The following is a 20,242-nucleotide window of genomic DNA, read 5'->3' on the forward strand; positions in this document are numbered from 1 at the left end:
TACACGCGAGGGCGCTCTTTCTCCATGTACAACAGAGCCAAGTACTGCCCAACACAGAAGAGGGCGGAGTTGTCATGTGTTTTGGCGCTGGCATGAAAAAAGCATGTCTGCGATGCGTCGCCTATGGCACAAGCAACACAAGTGGACTTGTACTGAATAGTCATGATTGTATTTAAAAACATTATCACGTTAGCGCAATTTTCACGTCTAGACTGGTTCGTGTTGGTGCGTTAACTGTTCGTGCCAGCAGAACAATAACAAAGGCCTCTCTGCTGTCTGTTGTACCAGCTGGCTAACAAGCTAAGTTAGCATATTTAATATGTTGTAGTTGTTTAACGCTTCGGTATTTTATCATTTATCTACAATTTGTGAGTGAGACCAAACACTAAGCAAACGACACGATTGTTTGCCAGCAGGAGAATGTCACTCGTCGGAAATATTCTACAACCAGCGTTGTACTTTAGCCAAAGCCTGGGCTGTGTTTGTGTTGTGTCGATAACGTGAAGTTATGTGTTGCCAATATATGAGCTGAAGCCTTCGGTTATCACTTCTCGCTGCCCCGTCAGTAGGAGGAATGAATGGCAAAGTCATACCTCATACCCCACTTGCCGTGGACTTTTGGCAGGTGCGAAAGTGTGCGCACGTCCGCCTGTTCTTCCTGTCGCACATGCACTCGGACCACACTTCTGGACTCACCTCCACCTGGGCCAACCGGCCCATATACTGCTCTCCCATCACTGCGAAACTCCTCAAACTCAAGCTGCAGGTAGGCCGATATTTCAGACCTGTTTGGACAAATAATGTATGCATGCATGCATGTGTGTGATTTTGCGTAATAGCATAATAATAGCGTCACTTGTGATTCGCTCAAATATGTCGTTTAGGCCTACCGTTTGTTATGGACTAATACTTCAGGCTGATTATTTTACTGTGCACTTTAAGCAGTGTTTCCCATACATTGAGGAAACTATGGCGGCCCGCCATAGTTTAAATTTGGCCGCCATAGTTTCCGAAAATGTTAAAAAAAAAAAAAAAAAAAACCTTCCGAGAAGGGACAGTTGGGATGAGTTTACTAACACTCCCCTGGCTTTGTTTTACAGTTGTAATGAGTTAGGTGACAGGCCTTCATTGACAAGGCAGAGGAGACATCGGGCTGCATAGAAATGAATGTGTAATGAATGTGAATATAGACATACATGTGTAATATGTTGTTCAGCCCTTTTAATGGGAGGAATTTTGAAAAACTGGCCCTGTGACCAGCACCCCTCATGTAGAATGTGTACACCTGTGTGTGTGTGTGGGGAAAAGGCATAGCCTACCCTCTTAGACCCTTTTTGTTTATGCGTGAACAATTTCACAGTAATCTTAAATTCTTATCTCTGCTCCTATTTTGTTTTATTATTTTTTTCATTACATAGACCCTTGCGTGTGCCTTATGTAGCCTTACTTCTCAAAACATAAATGGCTTAAATGAAGGCCTATAGTTTCTCCATGTGCCAATGTCATACAGCACTTATTGTTTTGGCGTTTTACATTTACACCGTGAATCTCCCCCCCCCCCCCCCCCCAACCCCCCCAAAAAAAGACCCGTGAAATGCCTCACCCGTGCAAGGAGGCTGCGGCAGGACGGTACCATGCTCAGGAAACCTCACTCACGGAGGAGGTTGGGGAGAGCACCGGTTAATTACTCCCCCCACCAACTTGGCGGTTCGGGAGTCGAACCAGCAACGTTTGGGATACAAGTCTGCTGCCCTAAACACCTACCCATGAATGCCCTTGTGCTGCCGTTTGTGTTTCCTAGGTGAACGATAAATGGATCCATCCTCTGGAGCTTAGCATTCCACACAAGTTGCCCCTTGACGACGTCGGGAAGGAGACGATGACGGTGACTCTCATAGACGCCAGCCACTGCCCCGGAGCAGTCATGTTTCTCTTCGAAGGATACTTCGGCAACATCCTGTATACTGGTGTGTGTCTGTGTGTGCACATGCGTGCGTGCGTGCGTGTGTATGGAAAGACAGTTCAAACCCATTAGTACTGTGTGTGGGCGTGGGTGAGTAGAGGTAGAGGTAGAGAGAGAGAGGGAGAGAGAGAGAGAGAGAGAGAGAGAGAGAGAGAGAGAGAGAGAGAGAAGTAAAATAGTAGAACATGACACAGTAGAGTATCAGACTATCAAAATGAAATTTCTGGACTTGTTTGTCTGTCTATCAGGGGATTTCCGCTACAACCCGCTCATGTTCCGTGAGCCCTGTCTGAGCAACGACATCACCATAGACGTCCTGTACCTGGACAACACCAACTGCGACCCCACCCGCACCCTGCCCTCCCGAGCCGAGGCCACCAAGAAGGTCAAAGAGATCATCCGCTCGCACCCTGGACACCGGGTGGTTATCGGTCAGTGCTCTCCTCTCTCTGTTAGTGTCTTCAGGCTCTGCGCTGCGTGTGTGTGTGTGCATGTGTGTGTGTGTGTGCATGTGTGTGTGTGCGCACTAGGGTGCATCAGATGCCCCCTATGAAAATATATTGCCTCGGCCCTATAGTAAAAAGGTTCTACACCCAGTAAAAACACACGGTGTACCGGGGCCACCAGCCCCATGAAAATAGAAAATAAGGGTGATTGTCAAAATCTTGGAATAGAAACATGGCTGGACTGGCCATCTGGCATAGCGGGCATTTCCCGGTGGGCCTTGCACCCTCCTGGGCCCCCATTTTTTTTTTTACATTACTGAAAATAGGGGCCAAAGAGGGTGCGGGGCCCACCGGTGAGTCAGTTCTCCAACACTAATAATAATTATCCAACACTAATAACAACTATTTATCCCCCAGTCCAGCCCTGAATAGAAATTTACATTTCGGTGCATCAAGCTACCCAATAAAAACATATTGCCTCAGCTGTGTGATAAAAATTTTCTATGCACAGTAAAATCACTCTGTGTAAAATATGTTGAAATTTAGATGAATTCTACTGGGTCCACCAGGCCCATGAAAATAAAAAACAATGGTGATAGTGATGGGCAACCTGGATTCCAAAGCTGAAGTCCAGTGCCACATATTCCAAATATAGCTAATATAATGCACCATCTGACCCACTGCTAGTATCAAGCAAGAGATTGCGAAGCTGTATGACTTTTGTGTGTTTCACCTGTGGGCCTACAGGATTGTACAGGTAGCTGTTAATAACTGGTGGAACATCTGTACTAAAGCTGTGAATGCTCCTCGGAATGACTTGTGTTTTTTTCAAGAACTCCCTGCAGTAGTTCAATAGAGTACAGTCAGTACAACTGTATGTGATGTTGGAAAGAGTGGCTTCCCAAAACCTGTACTTAAGTGTCTTCTAGGTGTGTCATGGGTATCACCAGGTCCAGAGTCCATTGCCAAGGGCCTCTCAGGTAAGTTGTGGTACTCATCTGATGGAGTAAAGTGAAATACTACCACAGGCGATGGGATAAAGAAGTAATGGCACTCTTCGATACAGTTGTATTGACTGCCTTGTAGCCTAGTCATTCCAAGGAGCATTCACAGCTTTAGCACAGATGTTCCTCCATGAATTGTAGGCCCACAGGTGAAACACACAAATATAACAGTCATACAGCTTTGCAATCTCTTGCTTGACACTAGCAGTGCTCCAAGGCAGCAAGGAGTTGATATTGTGTTGCAAAACAGCAATTTTGCCTGAATATAGCAGTTTGACCATCAGTCTGTCCCGAGACTGAAGTGTAAGTGGATCGACTGAATACACAGCCTGCTTAGATATTCCTTCTGTTTGTGTTCCCAATACAGGTGATTTCACTAATTACCTCATCAACCTGGCTTAAGTGGTAATTAGGATCAGCTGGTTCATTATATTGGCAGGGGCAAATGTGTCACAGGGTTTGTCCACCTCTGTTTTAAGACAATGGAAAACCTGGATTCAATGGGGCACCTAAGTCTCCACCCCTTCCGGGTGGCTTGTGGGGCTGGCAACGCAAAAACTTTTGACTGGGCTGTAATGGACTGATCAAAGCTATTTTCCGACCCACCTCGCATTTCCCCGTCGATCACACATATGCGGTGCCTCAGAATTAATAACAACCAATGGTGTGCTTGTTGACTTCACTTGGCAAGCGATTTTTGAGTTGTGTGTGTGCAAAAATATGTAATTATTTGGACTACACAACAGACGTCGCATGTCCGACGTGCAGCCACTTAAGCCACGGTGCAGCGGTAGGGTTGGCTGTGCCTCGGTTCACGTCAGATATGCGAGGCGCATGTGTAGTCTCCAACACAGTTTTGCACAAAAGCTAAAATAACGTTTCTTGCGTGCCGAAAATGAGTGGTCTTACGACGCAAATCCAAACCTTTCAAATTCACTGTCATCATATTTGAAATCCGGAGCACATGCCAAACGGGATGAGGATTTAGCTTGACTCGCTCCATTAACTCGCACTCAAAATTTTGAGCGCTCCAGCCCCATAGATCGGAAGTAGAAAGGCGTGACTTAGGTGCCCCATAGCTACAGTCCAGTGCCACAGATTTCAAATTACCTGGTTTTACCTGTCCAATTGCCTTAATTGGAAAGATAAAACTTGGAATCCAGGTTGCCCATCGCTATCACCATTATTTTGTATTTTAATGGGCCTGGTTGACCCAGTAGAATTCATCTAAATTTCAACATATTTTACACAGAGTGACTTTACTGTGCATAGAACATTTTTATCACACAGCTGAGGCAATATATTTTTATTGGGTAGCTTTATGCAGCGAAATGTCCATTTCTATTCCAAGATTTTGACTATCACCATTATTTTCTATTTTCATGGGGCTGGTGGTCCCGGTGCACTTCATCCAAATTTCAAAATATTTTACACAGTGTGTTTTTACTGGGTGTAGAACATTTTTACTATAGGGCCAAGGCAATATCTTTTCATAGGGGGCATCTGATGCACCCTAGTGCGCACGTGTGTGTAATCAGGGCTGATGGTATTCAGACTTAGTGCCTGATTTCAGGCTTGGCAGAGTTTGTCAACATAAACGTAGAACACATGACCCATGTAACTTATATTCATTATTACCCATTAGGTTTTTCTTATTTCAAAAATGGTCAAAGGTTCAGGCTCAGGATATTTTTTTTACTATCAGGCCGAGTGTGTGTGTGTGTGTGTGTGTGTGTGTGTGTGTGTGTGTGTGTGTGTGTGTGTGTGTGTGTGTGTGTGTGTGTGTGTGTGTGTGTGTGTGTGTGTGTGTGTGTGTCTGTTTTGTCTCTTAATGCCAGGCCTGTACTCGCTGGGTAAGGAGGATCTTTTGGTGCAGCTGGCACTGGAGTTCAAGGCGTGGGTGGAGGTTCGTCCGGAGCGCATGGAGACGGTGCAGGCTTTGAAGCTGCTGAACGTCTTCACCACGGAGCCCGGGGCCGGCCGCATCCGCGTGGTCAACCAGGATGAGATCCGGCCCGCCAACCTGCACCAGTGGAACCGCGAGGAGCCAACGATCGCCATCCTGCCCACCAGCAGACCCATGGTGAGAGAGAGAGTATTATTTTTTATTATTATTATTATTATTATTGAAGAAAGTAGTTGTTGCTGTCTGGCAGTGGAATATGTAATGACCAGTTAAGAGTTTGAACTGTAATTTCTATATTTAAGTTTTATTTTTTGAATGGGCTACTTTCAATATTTAACAAAACATAGCTTCCATTGTTAGTTTCTGTAAGCATAATTACGGTACATTTCTTTTTTAATTTAAGCAGACCCATGGTGAGAGAGATAGTATTATTATTATTATTTGAAGAGAGTAGTTGTTGCTGTCTAGCAGTGGAATATGTAATGAGTTTGTGCTGTTATTTCTGTATTTAAGTTTTATTTGTACATAGGCTACTTTCAATATTTAGCAAAAGATAGCTTATATGGTTGGTTTCTTTAAGCATAATTACATTCCTTCTTTAATTTAACACATTGTAGGCTATAACCTCTCTTTTCTCACTTCATTTGCTTACCGTACATTCCAAGAAATGGTGTACAGAATTTCTGATATTACATATTTTTTAATAAATTTGAATTTCATGAATTTCCTCTTTTTTCCTCTTTATTACTTTTCATTACTTATTTATCTCCTCCTACATTTATCACTTGAATTTTTCATTTATTTCTAATGTCATCTATATCTTGTGTTTTTCTTTCATCAGTCGCAGCTGGCATTTTTTAATATTCATTAAAGTCTAAAGCTGTGTCTCAGATGGTGCACTTCTGGCACTATGTTTCAGTGCGTAATTAAGACACCATATGCACTGAAACACAAGCACCGAAGTGCACAAGTGCTCCATTTGAGATCCAACATTTTATGTTTGTGTTTCATCCGCGGCAGGTGTCGTGCCACCCGTGTCTGCACGTGGTGCCCTACTCGGACCACTCGTCCTATCAGGAGCTGGAGGACTTCATATCTGCGCTGCAGCCCATCAGCATCCTGCCCATCGTGGGCACCGCCCTTCCCTCCTTCTCTGCCGTTTTCAATCCCCGCAAAAAGCGCCACAAGATCGTGGTGCCTGACTCGGTGCAGCGCTCCATGGCAGACAGGCTCCGGCAGGGGGCAGGAGGGGGAACAGGAGCCCAGGATGGAGGAGGTGCAGTATCAACATGTTTTAAAGATGGGATTTGTTTGGGCTTTCTTCCTTTTATTATGACAATCTGAATAATTTCTGAACAAATGAGCTAGTTAGGATCATCGGGTGGGATGTTCCATAGAAATGGCTCTTCTTCCACCTGCCGTTCTCAGCTGTGTCACGTGTCAAGTTGAATGTGTGTGTGGCACGTCAGTAAAGATGAGGATAGGTTGTTAATTCAATTATATCCATAGATTTTTGTCAAGAAAAATTGTTATTCAACCGGATCACACCGCACACTCGATTAAAGGTGCCAAACATAAACAAAAACTGTGTGAAATAGAAAGGAAAACGTCTGCACACTTTGTGTTCTTTTTAATAATCCAAGCTTTCGGTCTACTGACCTTCCTCAGGGCTCAGAAACGCTGTTCAAAATGTTCGACATGTTTAAAGGATAGTTCCGGCGTAAAATGAAAGTTTCACCATCGCTTTCCCATGCCACATAATGTATCTAATGATGAGACATTCCGGGCAATGCCGCGCCGTTATGGAGTTAGCTAATTTTAAGCTTTTTGGTGAAAAACGCAGCCAATGCATCACGGCGTGGCCAATTATAAGCCTATTATTTTCTGATGTTTCCCCGCTATAAACAACTTCAACAACGCTACACACTTCATCACAAAGGTATCGTCAATCAAACAGAGGCACAGAGAAGGTCATCGGACCACACAGTCACTCACTGGCCAGTGTTTTCAGAGGTGTCTCACTGTTGCAACTCTCTGACCCGGATGCAGGCTACTCAGTCAGGTGGCTAGGTAGGCTAAACATGGTCCGCGGTTACACCGGCTGCGACCGTAAAATGAAAAGCTGGAACCCCGACCGTTTTCACCGACTGCCACTGTCTAAACCAGCCATATTCCGGGAATGGCTAATAGCATTAGAAGTGGACGAAACTGACGTAAAAACCCGGAGGGATCGCTACTACCGTGTGTGCAGGCAGCAGATTTGAAGAGTTGTATGGAGAATACAGGTAGGCAGACTACTCTTACAAAGTAATTGCAACACGGTATAATATAGCATGGAGTCAACTTTGTAATAACACACCACTGGTGGTGTACTTACATCTGTAAGAGCACTTCTAGTACGACTTTATAAAATTCTTCCAGCCCTCCTCCGTTGTGTAATGGTCCATCTGACCTCGCGCGCCCTCGTCATTAGAGTCTACTTACTTCACTGAAACTACTCTAGCATGCTTGACATCAACCACATCGAATGCCTCAGGTCGCACAATTTCACAATTTCACTTGCCATCCCGCGCTAGTTTGTTTTGACCGTGTATTTATCTCCTGTAGTGGGCTACATTTACTGCACCTGTAGGCTATGCCTTCCCAAAACAGAGTGCTTGCTGGCAAAGACGCGCGGTGTTGCAACCAGTTTCACAGATTCACAGACAGTCAAGATTCATGAGCCAGACACATTTACACATGTTTCTCTCTCTTCAAACATACCTCCATAGCCATGCGCCTTTTTGGCACAGCATTCCTCTTTAGATGGTTTCGTTTTGGTGTTCCATCTCCCTTACTCTTCTTGTAGCCATCATCCTCGAAATGCTCCCTGCACACACGGTAGTAGCGATCCCTCCGGGTTTTTACGTCAGTTTCGTCCACTTCTAATGCTATTAGCCATTCCCGGAATATGGCTGGTTTAGACAGTGGCAGTCGGTGAAAACGGTCGGGGTTCCAGCTTTTCATTTTACGGTCGCAGCCGGTGTAACCGCGGACCATGTTTAGCCTACCTAGCCACCTGACTGAGTAGCCTGCATCCGGGTCAGAGAGTTGCAACAGTGAGACACCTCTGAAAACACTGGCCAGTGTGGTCCGATGATCGTCTCTGTGCCTCGGTTTGATTGACGAGACCTTTGTGATGAAGTGTGTAGCGTTTTTGAAGTTGTTTATAGCGGGGAAACATCAGAAAATAATAGGCCTATAATTGGCCCCGCCGTGATGCATTGGCTGCGTTTTTCACCAAAAAGCTTAAAATAAGCTAACTCCATAACGGCGCGGCATTGCCCGGAATGGCTCATCATTAGATACATTATGTGGCATGGGAAAGCGATGGTGAAACTTTCATTTTACGCCGGAGCTATCCTTTAACACATGTCACTTAGCGTGCAGTACAGGGCTGCAAATCAACACTAGCCAACCTTTCCTGGTGAACCAGAAGCTATGTGTTGACGCCCAGGGGGCTGGGCTACACAAACCTTCTGGTACACCTGTGATTCGCTCTCCTCAGTTTTCGAAATAACCGGGGCANCACGACGAATCAGGATCGTAGGGAGGGATTTCAGTGGGTATGACGTTTATCGAACGCAACACCCTCCCCCAGGGTAGTTCGGCTGTGCCCGCCCCCTCCCTGAATCACAACTGTAATGGCGGCGTGCGAGGAGTTATCATGCGTCGGGATGGAAGCAGCAATTTTAGCGGTGTTATCCAAAATACCTCAAGTTGATTTTCTCAAGGACGAGCAGAGAATGGTTTTGGAAGACACGTCCTACGTCACAAAGCTTCAACGTGAGTGGTCGAAGTGTCATGTCATTCATATGAGGTTGCTCCAACCACGTGCAAGCATCTTTTGACTAAACCACGCCTGCGGAGAGGCGTGAAAGGGCAGTGTGCCAGTAGCCTGTTACTTACAGGCTATGGTTGACCAGGAAACAGCCAACTGGCCAAATGCTGGTGAAATTTCAGTTTGGCTGGTAGAAAACGCCAACTTACTTGCCACGTTGACCCATTAGTGAGTGTGTGTTTGGCTAGTGAGATTAGCATCTACTAGCCATTTTGGCTGGTGATGTAAAAAGTTAATTTAGAGCGTTGATGCAGTATATTCTGTGTACCCTCTCAAATTTCTCATCATCCCATCTCATCTCAGACTTTACTCTGCTGAGGAGAGCGCCTCTACGGGGCCCCCGTGGCGTGGTGTTCGAATCACCACCAAAGCCGCCGAGGCCCTCTGCGCTACAACGGAAAAACACATCTTCAGCAACCTCAGATGCGAGCAGCAACACTGACCCTGACCGTGACCCTGGCGTTGACTGGCGAACCTCTCCGGCGGCCGAGGAGGAGGTGGACAGCACGCTAAACGGCTCCAGCTGCATCCTGCTGGACATCGAGCAGGGCTCCATCATCGACCTGGAGAGCGAGGTGAGCGCGCGGTTTGGCGATGCGCAGAGCGAGATCGGAACGGCGTTGGCCGGCGCACGGAGCGACGCCATTGTCAGCGAGGTCAGCATGCGGTTGGGCGACGCGCAGAATGACGTTAGCGTGAGATTGGCTGACGTGAAGAGCCAGGCGAGCATGCGATTGGGCAGTGACAAGAGCGAGGCCAGCTTTCGATTGGATAGTGACAATACCGAGGCATGTATGCGATTGGCCAGTGAGAACAAGAATGGACTGTGTCAGCAGCAGCAATTGGCTGAGAAGGAGACGGAACTAACGCTTCATGACGACGAGGAGGAAGGAGGAAGTGAATCTAGCTTGATATTGGTCACGGACACGGAGGAGGACAGTAGCCAATGCCTTGACCCTCCTGGCTCTTGTGATTACCAACCTGCCCTCAGTCACAGCACGGCAACAGTACAGGAGGAGAGCTCTCCCTCAAACGTACCCAGGGCAACCCACCTGGACCAGGTCTCTTCTCTTGAGCACATCAATCTCCACGACAACACTTGCGTGGCAACAGCAGCCGTGACCCCGCGCGACCCCTCGAACCGGCCATGTCAGAGTTGGCGCCAGAGCCAGGCGTCTACTGAGGACATGGGGCAGGAAGAGCAGAGACTTCTGGGTAGCCTGGACTTCTCTGAGGAAGAGCTAGGTCGGGAAGGTCTAGGACTAGGTCGGGAGGGTCTAGGCCTAGGCCCGGAAGTTCTAGGGCTAGGTCGGGAAGGTCTAGGGCTAGGTCAGGTCTTCAGACTGTGCCCACTGAACGTCGGTCCGAAGAGGGTCAGCGACCCATTTGAAGCAGCCATAAAGCGATTCAAAGCTGCTTTGGCATAAGAATCTATGTGACCTTATATGAGGGAGGGGGTAACCTGATTTTCATCATCTGGCTGCGGTTCAGCAACTACACGCGAGGGCGTTCCATTCCCTGCTGCACCGGTAAACGGAACGGCATACCAGAGGGCAAGAGTCCGGTTGGAGGGGGAGAGCCTTAAACAAAAACTGCTTTGGTAGATCTTTCCGTTAAGACTAAGTCCACCCTACATGTAGTATTTTTATGTAACACCACTTTTGTCTTGTTCATAAAGTGTTATGTTTGTGTTTTTGTAAAGTATTTTATTGTATAAAGTTTACGATTATGAATGTTGTTCGTGGACACAGATGTGTGGGGACCCTTAGCTCTTATTAACGAGGAAAGATTCACTGTGATGATGAGATGATGTGAATGCCTCACCTACTGTTTTCAGGCCAGACAGAATGGTGCTGCTACCCGTTCCTGCACCAATTACATTTGGAACCAAAGAACCACCCACGTCGTTCATAGCGGGCTGTTGTTTTTTATGCAGGTGAGCGCGTATCTCCCTGTTGAAACTGCTGAAACCGCATTGTTGTTTGGTTCCCGAATGCTCCGATTCCCGACGTGAACACGTCAGCTGATTAAATAGGTGCGGGAACGGGCAACTGTGCTGTTCTTAGTTGGCTAACTGTTAACATGCTAACTGTGCCACAGCTGAAGTGGACAACCAGCCGTGATGGGCAACCAGGATTCAGAATATGCGACCCAGTGCCAAATATTCCTAATGACCTGCTTTTATTTGTCCAAATGTCCTGATTGGACAAGTAAAACCTGGACTCCGTTTCTCGTAATCATTGCTGCTAACCAGTTAGCAACTAGGTTTCCAATGGGTTGGTTCTTGGTTGCCATTGGAACCAAATAACTTGCGAACTTAGTTAGCAACGTTGTTGTCAAGAAACGCACCCCTGGTCTCTTGGAATCCAGGTTGCCCTTCACTGACACCCAGCTGTTAAGACTGGGTTCACACCCACAAAATACAGTACATCAACACTTCTTCTATGAATTTTAGGGCCTAAGAGTGAAACAAGCCTTCTTACTGTTCTTACTATATCGTGGCCATTGACCCAGTTTGTCACCTGCATTGTTTGTTGTAGTGTAGCATCGCTTGCACTGTGGTACTATACTATTATAAACAGTATTTATTTACAAATATACGTACTGAATCTTAATAGGCTATATCTCTGTTGACGGGGCTGGATTAAGGTTGCCTGGATACAGGTTATGATAAAATTACATGTCTTAATTCTGAACTATCAATTAAGTTCTGCTACTGTAGAGGATTAATAACAAGATTTTTTTTTCATTACTGCATCTGCAGTTCAGCAAAATTGCCAAGGCTGCGGCCATATCTAGCCTGCTCATTAATCCAGCCTTGTCTGTTAATCATGTTCAAATAAGGGTGGACCATACAGCACTTGTTAACTGCATTGTCTGCATGTGTAATGTGAGGAGTGTTAGAGCCTTACAGACAGTCACAGGGTTTTACTGTTTCCTTGTGCATCAAATAAAGGCGTACAGGTATGTATCTCACGTCAGTGCATTCTGCCTTAAGGCTCGGCAATAGTCCTCAACGCTGTGGGAAAGCACTTGATGAGGTTCACATAGATTTCCCGATGTACTGTCTGCAAATTTCTGTTCAACCTACTATTCCATCCCCCACCCGCCTCCATTAGCCACAACCTTAACAGTGAATATATAGCATTGCTAATTCAACTTGAATTGAACATAGATAGTGCAGATCGTACTCTGGCTTTGGTAAATTAACACTGCAAAATGTGCTCTTTACCTTCAGAATTTGACACCTTTAGGGTAACACTTTATAATAAGGGATAAGTTACAAATGATTTACTAATGATGAACAAATCGTGAACAAATGTTTTAAATAACTTTTATTAATGCTTCATGAAATATCTACAAATAATATGTTCAAGATTTTACAAACCTTTTAAGAGTAATTTCATTCATTTACAAACAATATGTAAATCTTTGAGAAATATTTCCCACTCATTTACCAAAATGACTTAATATTTTGTTCATTATTTGTTAATAATTTACTAAGCCATTATTTCATAATGCTTTTTATGTATCCCTTATTATAAAATGTCACCTATGTATGATGTCTGGCTATGTGTGGCATGATGTGGAGTGCTGTTGTCTGTCGTGTGATGTGAGAAATGATACATGACAACATACTGTATGTGACATCAAGGAGTGTGACAGATTCGAATGATGGTGGGGGACTACACTACAAGCCTGCCGGTGTGATGGGATACGAGCTGTGGCAGTCTACATGTGTGGCGTGACGTGAGGTGTGCTGCATTCTTTGTGTTAACGTGAGGTGAGAAATGTTGGCGTGTGTGTTCTGTATGTGTGACATAACGAGAGGAGTATTTTTCTGTCTATGATGTGAAAGATGTTTGACGCTGTCTACATGTGTCAAGTGCCAATTGTTGCAATCTCTACTGCATTTGATGTGATGTGATGATTGCGGCGGTGTGTATGTGTGTTCCGATGAGTGTTGCCGTTTGTACGTGTGTGACATACATAACATGGGAAGTTACAGCCCAAACAGAGTGTTATAGTCAGGACAGTCAAGAGGTTTTATTGGGCTTCCTGGTTCTGGGCCAAACAAGTGAATACTTTTGTAAATTTATTTGCTTTTGTTTTTCTGTTTGTTTCTGTCTTTTTAATGAAGTGAAACTTTGTGCCATTCTGCTGTAGTTTTTATAGTGTTTTCTTTCTGGTGATTGGCTGAAGGAATAAAATTGTGTGTTTATTTAATGTTGTTGTGTTTGTGTTGTAATTGTGTTGTCTAATTGTGTGGTATATTTTTGTACATCTCTCAAGTATGTAACTTTTAATTGCGACGCTGGGGAGACATGGCTTTACTAAACACAGGCCACATGCCTAAGCTGAGGCGTTGGCTGTAGGCCAAAAAAGGCGGGGAACCACTGGCATACGTATTCATTCGTTCTGACTTTCATCAATGCTTCAACTGTCATCAGGCTTCAATAAGAATCTTGTTGAAGGACAGAATTGTGCACATGCCAGGAAAAGGTGCAGGACGAAGGCCAACTGTAGTTTTCAAAGTGACAGGTCCGCACACTTAAAAATCCTTTTTGTCTTTTATTATTTCATGGCTAGATTATGTTTCGACTTCAACAATCTTCATCAGGAAGAAATAATAAAAGACAAAAAGGATTTTAAGTGTGCAGACTTTGAATAAGAATCTTCCCTGCAGAGAGCCTTGAGAATGATTAATTGCTCTGCCACTTCTTAAACAGTGTTGTTGAGCCTGAGACTACTTTCATCAATGTGGTACTGGTAACAAAGAGAGCAAAGAGCTTGAAAGTCCCTTCTGATCAATAAAGAAAACTGGAACCATTGTGCCATTCTAAACGGGCAGGTTCAAGATAGGAATCTGGAGTGCAATGTTCACAGTTGACCAGTAGATGGCAGTAGCATCAAACTGTGCAAAGCTGTATATGCTCAGACTGCCCATTGACAGGCTTATGGGCGATTTTAATGGAGCGTATTGCCCATTACAAGCCACACAGGCCAAGTGCAGAATGTGATAGTCAAATGTCTGATTCACAAATGTCTGGATCGAAATGCCAAGATTTTTTAAATATATTTTTTAGAGCTTTTTTGCATTTATTTTTGACTGGACAGAGAAAGAGAGACAGGGAAGGATCGGCAAATGACCTCGGCCGGAATCGAACCCGGGCCGCTGGCGTAGTAACCCACCCAGTGCCCTACCGTCAGGCCACAGCAGGGCTGATATGCCAAGATTTTAAGCAACAGTGGTAATAAATGATTAATTAACACTCAGAATTCACACTATTACTTTGTTGTACCACATACACTTCCCTATTGATGACTAATGGGGGAGTTATCAAAGTTCTTCCTGTATAAGTTACGTCACTCAGCCGCCATCTTGTTGACGCCTTCGGGGTGCTATTTCGCGATTAGTGAGACAAGATCTAAGAGTGAATGGGGAAACGGAGTTCAGGATGGGAGGGAACCCATCAGTTGTGAAAACCATATGGTTGAAACCGCCGTGAAAAGTTGAGCAATAGACTGCTTGGTAGTGTCATGCGAGCCAAAATAAAGCTTTTTAAGCCACTTTTCTCACGTTTTTTTTTTTGAGACTGCACAGACACAGTAGTTCCATAACAGCACGAGTGACATCTTTTCACAACTGAGCATGCGCAACAATTTGCGTGCGCCGATGCAGCTAGATGATTGGATTAATGGCAAAGCAGCTCAGCGGGCAGTTGGTTCTTGTTGCCAGAAAGGCGGGAGATGTGCGGGTAGACGCCATATTTGCGTTACGAATCTTCACCGTTAATTTCTATGGACACTTACGATTGTGACACATCACCCCTTCCTAAAAGAAATCTCTGGAGTAATCATCACTGCACACAAGTAATGTGTTAATTAATCATACGGTAGATCAGACATTACACAATACCTACAACATTATTCCATTATAATTATTCATGCACCATTAGCCTACTGTGTATCCATATCCATAAGTGTTACAACAATATATAATTTCATCAATGTAGGTTTGGTTTCAGTGCCGAGCACATCTTCTCAAAATCTGAAAGCCACTCTAAAATTTGTGTCGATTTATTTAATTTTTGCTGATTTCTAGAAAGGAAAGTAGGCCTATGGCTGATTGCATCTCTGACACACTTGTCATCTTACTTCACACTGAGTTCCATTTCCATCGAAATATTAGCAATCACCCAGCTCCAGCTGTGACCTCACCTTGGCATTTCATTCTCTCTCTCTCTCTCTCTCTCTCTCTCTCTCTCTCTCTCTCTCTCTCCAACCCTGAGTCTTTCCTTTCTTCCTTTACTTTCACCTTTAATCTGTGTCTACTCACATCATCTCTTCACAGCTTCCCTCCCTTTATCCCCTCTCTCTATTTCCCTTCCTCCACCTACTAGATGGAGCTGCAGGCTCCCTGAAACCTACTCAAGCACCCCCCACCCCATCAGCTGCTATACACACACACACACACACACACACACACACACACACACACACACACACACACACACACACACACACACACACACACACACACACACACACACAGGGAAGCCAACGTGGGGGGCAAAGGGGTCAGTTGTCCCAGGGGAATGAGGGGACCCGTTTTGTGTTAGCAATACATTGCATGTATTGGATTAGGGGGCCCTTTAGATGTCTTTGTCCCGGCCCAAGCCAAAGCTGTCAGCGTCCCTGCACACACACATGCATATGCCGTATGCACACACGCACACACACACACACACAGACACAGACACACATGCATATAACACACGCCGCCATCAGGGATGGAGAGGGGCCAATCAGCTCCCCTGAGCAGCATGGTGTCACAGGGCGCTAAAACAGCGTTGGCACACAGCACGCAGAGGGAGAGCCATTGCTGCTGCTGCTGCTCCCAACTAACTTTCCCTGTTCAAACAGCAAAGAGCAGAAGAAACACGCACACCCACACGCACACGCACACACACACAGAAGAAACTAAACTAAACTCGCCTCATTTGGGGAAGCATCCAGAGGGAAGTGGGGAAAATACACACACACCCAAACTCTCTTGCTCTCTCTGTCTCTCTTTCTCGCTCTCTCTCCATCGCTTTTTATCTCTCAGTCTCTCTCTCCATCTCTCTCTCTCTCTCTCTCTCTCTCTCTCTCTCTCTCTCTCTATCTCTATCTCTATCTCTATCTCTCTCTCTCTCTCTCTCTCCCTCTCCCTCTCCCTCTCCCTCTCTCTGAGCTCAAAGCACTTGGCATCTGTGCCGTATCCTACTTTTCCGACGTGCCCAAATCTCTGTGGTGCGGCGCCGGCTAGAAACGAAGCGCGGGCATAGCGGGCACTGGCGGAGTAATGAATCTGCATGTGGTGCCAGGTGTGGTGCCCAACACAAGCACACACACACACACACACACACACACACACTGGTATCCAACACACACACTAATACATAATAATAACACTCCGTATTCCAGCATACGCATACCACGCACGCACGCAGGCACGCACACATGCACACACACTGACTGATATGAATCTGCTTGTAGTGCCAGGTGCACAACACACACACTAGGATATAATGACACTCCCTATTCCAGCATACGCATAGCACACACACACTGACTGATATGAATCTGCATGTTGTGTCAGGCGCAGTGCCCGATACACAAACAGATGCATAATAATAACATTCCCTATTCCATCATATGCACACTGGCTCTCTCTCACAGACACACACACACACACGCTGATGTATAATGATAACATTCCTTATCCCATCATATGCACACTGGCGCACACACACACACACACACACACACACACACACACACACACACACACACACACACACACACACACACACACACACACAGATGTAGGCCTATAATAACACTCCCTATTCCAACTCACACATGCACACACAACTACCCTGTTTTCACACACACACACACACACACACACACACACACACACACACACACACACACACACACACACACACACACACACACATACAGTATATGTACAGTATATACTTTAAGTGACACGTACGCACATGCACACACACACACAAACATACTTACACACACAGTGTAATAATAGAATTCCCCTATTCCCCTATTTTAACATACGCAACATAACACACACAGCAGAGACACACACTAACTCACACACAGATGGTCTTGACCACTGGGGTTTGCAGGGGCCTTAATGGTGAGTGAAAGTGAAAGCCCATTGGGAAACTCCAACTCCCATTGTCATTGTGACACAGCACTCCACAGCACACAAGTGAACACTGCACACAACAAAATTGCATTTATGCCTCACCCGTGCAAGGGGGCAGCCCTCAGTGGCGCCCCATGGGGAGCAGTGCGGTGGGGCGGTACCATGCTCAGGGTACCTCAGTCATGGAGGAGGATGGGGGAGAGCACTGGTTGATTACTCCCCCCACCAACCTGGCGGGTAGGGAGTCGAACCGGCAACCTCTGGGATGCAAGTCTGACGCCCTAACCGCTCACCCATGACTGCCCTGAGTGAGAAGAGTGAGTGAGTTTCAAAGGCGTAAAAATGCCAATTACAACGCTGATAGGACTATGCTACAACACTCTGCACAGTAGAGATATGACCAAAATAGGGGGGCAAAATGGCCAACGCAGCCAATGGAGAATATATGACTGTTTGTTTGCCAAACACTGAATCTCTCTCACTTCATGTCCCTGTCTACAGTATTCGCCCTCTCTCTTTCTTTCTTTCTTTCTTTCTCTCTCTCTCTCTCTCTCTCTCTCTCTCTCTCTCTCTCTCTCTCTCTCTCCCTTTCTCTCTCTCTCTCTCTCTCTCTCTCTCTCTCTCTCTCTCTCTCTCTCTCTCTCTCTCTCTCTCTCTTTCTCTTTCTCTCTAAGATGGGTATATGCACACACACACACACATATACACTATATCTTATCTCAGTGTGTGGCAGATTGATAGACACTCACACACACACAAACACAAACACACACACACACACACACACACACACACACACACACAGAGTCGATCTTCATGTGAACCTTTTCCATTTTGACTATTTTGTGTACAGTAGCTATGTTGAGGAGACTTGAATGAGTCGCCTCTTCAGATAGTACTTTGTACTCAAACACATGGGATGGCTGGGTAGTAGGGTTGTAACAATATTGTATTGAAACGAGAAATCGTGATATGTATTGCTATTGCGGTACAAGGCCATATTGCGATACACCCTTTCAAAGTTCCGTTACCCTTCAGTCCAGAAAACAACCATATGATATGATGTGATAATGCTTCAAATCATCATCATCATCATTATTTTAAACGTTTAATGTATACTACATTTAATGTTTGCAAATGTGAAAAATAGTCAAAAAGGGAAAAACACACACATCCGTCTCAAAAAGATTGGGTGCAGGACCAGCAAAAATACCATGAAAACTGAAAGAAAAGTGCGCGACACCAAGCTCCCGTTGCTCTTTTTTAATGTACATTTAAAATATACATTAAAAAAGAGCAACGGGAGCTTGGTGTTGCACACTTTTCTTTCCGTTTTCATGCAAATATGAAAAAGCCTACTAATTAATTAATCATGGGTGTATCAAACCGTAGGTCAAAATTCATGATACTAACCGAATCGTGAATTGAGTGTATCGTTACAGCCCTAGGCAGTCTCTCTTTGGCTCTGCCACACTGTGCAAAGCCTCCTTCTGCAAATGACACATTCCTTCTTAGAGTGTAGCAACACTTGGAAAGATAGCTCTAAGATAAAAAGGACAGTTACACAGAGAAGCATATGTACACACACCCCACACAGTCATCTCAGCTGTGGTTCTCAGGGGCGTAGCAGCAAATTGTGGGCCCTATGTAGGCCTACAAAACATTTTGCCGTCCAGCGGGTGGCGCTGGTTCACCAGGCTAGGCCTACAATCATTTCCAATGGACCCTCAGCCATATGTTTTCATATATCTTACTGTGTGGGGGCCCCCTACATATATGGGGCTGTGGTGAGACTTTAACCCCATGAACTACACCCCTGGTGTTTCTTACACACACGCACGCACGCACGCACGCACGCACGCACACACACACACACACACACACACACACACACACACACACACACACACACATACACACACACACGCACGCACGCACGCACGCACGCACACACACACACACACATCCCACAATCCCACACCTATCACATTCCGGATGTAAATTGCAAGTGCAGAGATTGTGGATGAATGCACATTTTCCCTATGTGTATGTGGTTGCATAGAAATGTATTAGTTCAATGATGTGATTGCGGGAGAGAGATGGGCTGTAGAGTATCTAGCAGAGTTCCCTTGATGTGTCTAATGGTAGGTCTGGCTTCTGCCCACATCTCCACGTCTCCAGAGTCTAGTCCATCCATGGTGGAGGGATGTTGTTGATGCTCGTTCACATCGGTGCGGTGCAACACCATGGTGGAGGGATGTTGTTGATGCTCGTTCACATCGGTGCGGTGCAACACCATGGTGGAGGGATGTTGTTGATGCTCGTTCACATCGGTGCGGTGCAACATGACTGCTTTTTTTTTTCATCCCTGCGCATTAGAAACATAAATAGACCAATTTCACAAATGATGCTGATTACTGCAGCTAGGGTGGTGTGGTAGTCCCATTATACAGAGATGGGGGACTTAGATGAGAGGACGTGCTGCTGGGATACGTGACACATTTTGCAGTTTCTTTTTTTTCCACACGTTTTTTTCTTTTTAATCTTTGCAAATGATGCTGCACTGCTTGTTTAAAGTACGTCCTTACAAGACTTCCTTTATCTGATCCTTTAGTATATGGCCCAGAGAACTTTGACAGATCCTTAGGTGACACTGAAGTGCAAACCCATACTTTATCCGGATCTAGTGTTGTTGTCTTGTTTTTCCACAGTTCATCTAGTCCTGACAGATGTACAACATTCTAAGACAGGGATGCTTTCAAAATCTAATTTCATCCAATGACATGATTGAATGATTGAAGCACTCTCTCTCTCTCTCTCTC

The 20,242-nt window shown here is 45.3% G+C and overlaps 1 protein-coding gene across 1 annotated transcript; it reads left to right on the top strand.

Annotated features, from left to right (window-relative positions):
- On the top strand, positions 1–11,129 carry LOC134456918 (5' exonuclease Apollo-like). Its single transcript, XM_063208573.1, has 6 exons — positions 1–766; positions 1,802–1,967; positions 2,212–2,394; positions 5,252–5,496; positions 6,340–6,595; positions 9,503–11,129. Exons 1-6 carry the CDS (start codon positions 575–577, stop codon positions 10,624–10,626), a joined length of 2,166 nt encoding a protein of 721 aa, XP_063064643.1. The 5' UTR covers positions 1–574; the 3' UTR covers positions 10,627–11,129.
- Positions 11,130–20,242: the final 9,113 nt, after the last annotated feature.

Source organism: Engraulis encrasicolus, chromosome 10 (genome assembly GCF_034702125.1).
Source record: "Engraulis encrasicolus isolate BLACKSEA-1 chromosome 10, IST_EnEncr_1.0, whole genome shotgun sequence".
Classification (NCBI taxonomy): domain Eukaryota; kingdom Metazoa; phylum Chordata; class Actinopteri; order Clupeiformes; family Engraulidae; genus Engraulis; species Engraulis encrasicolus.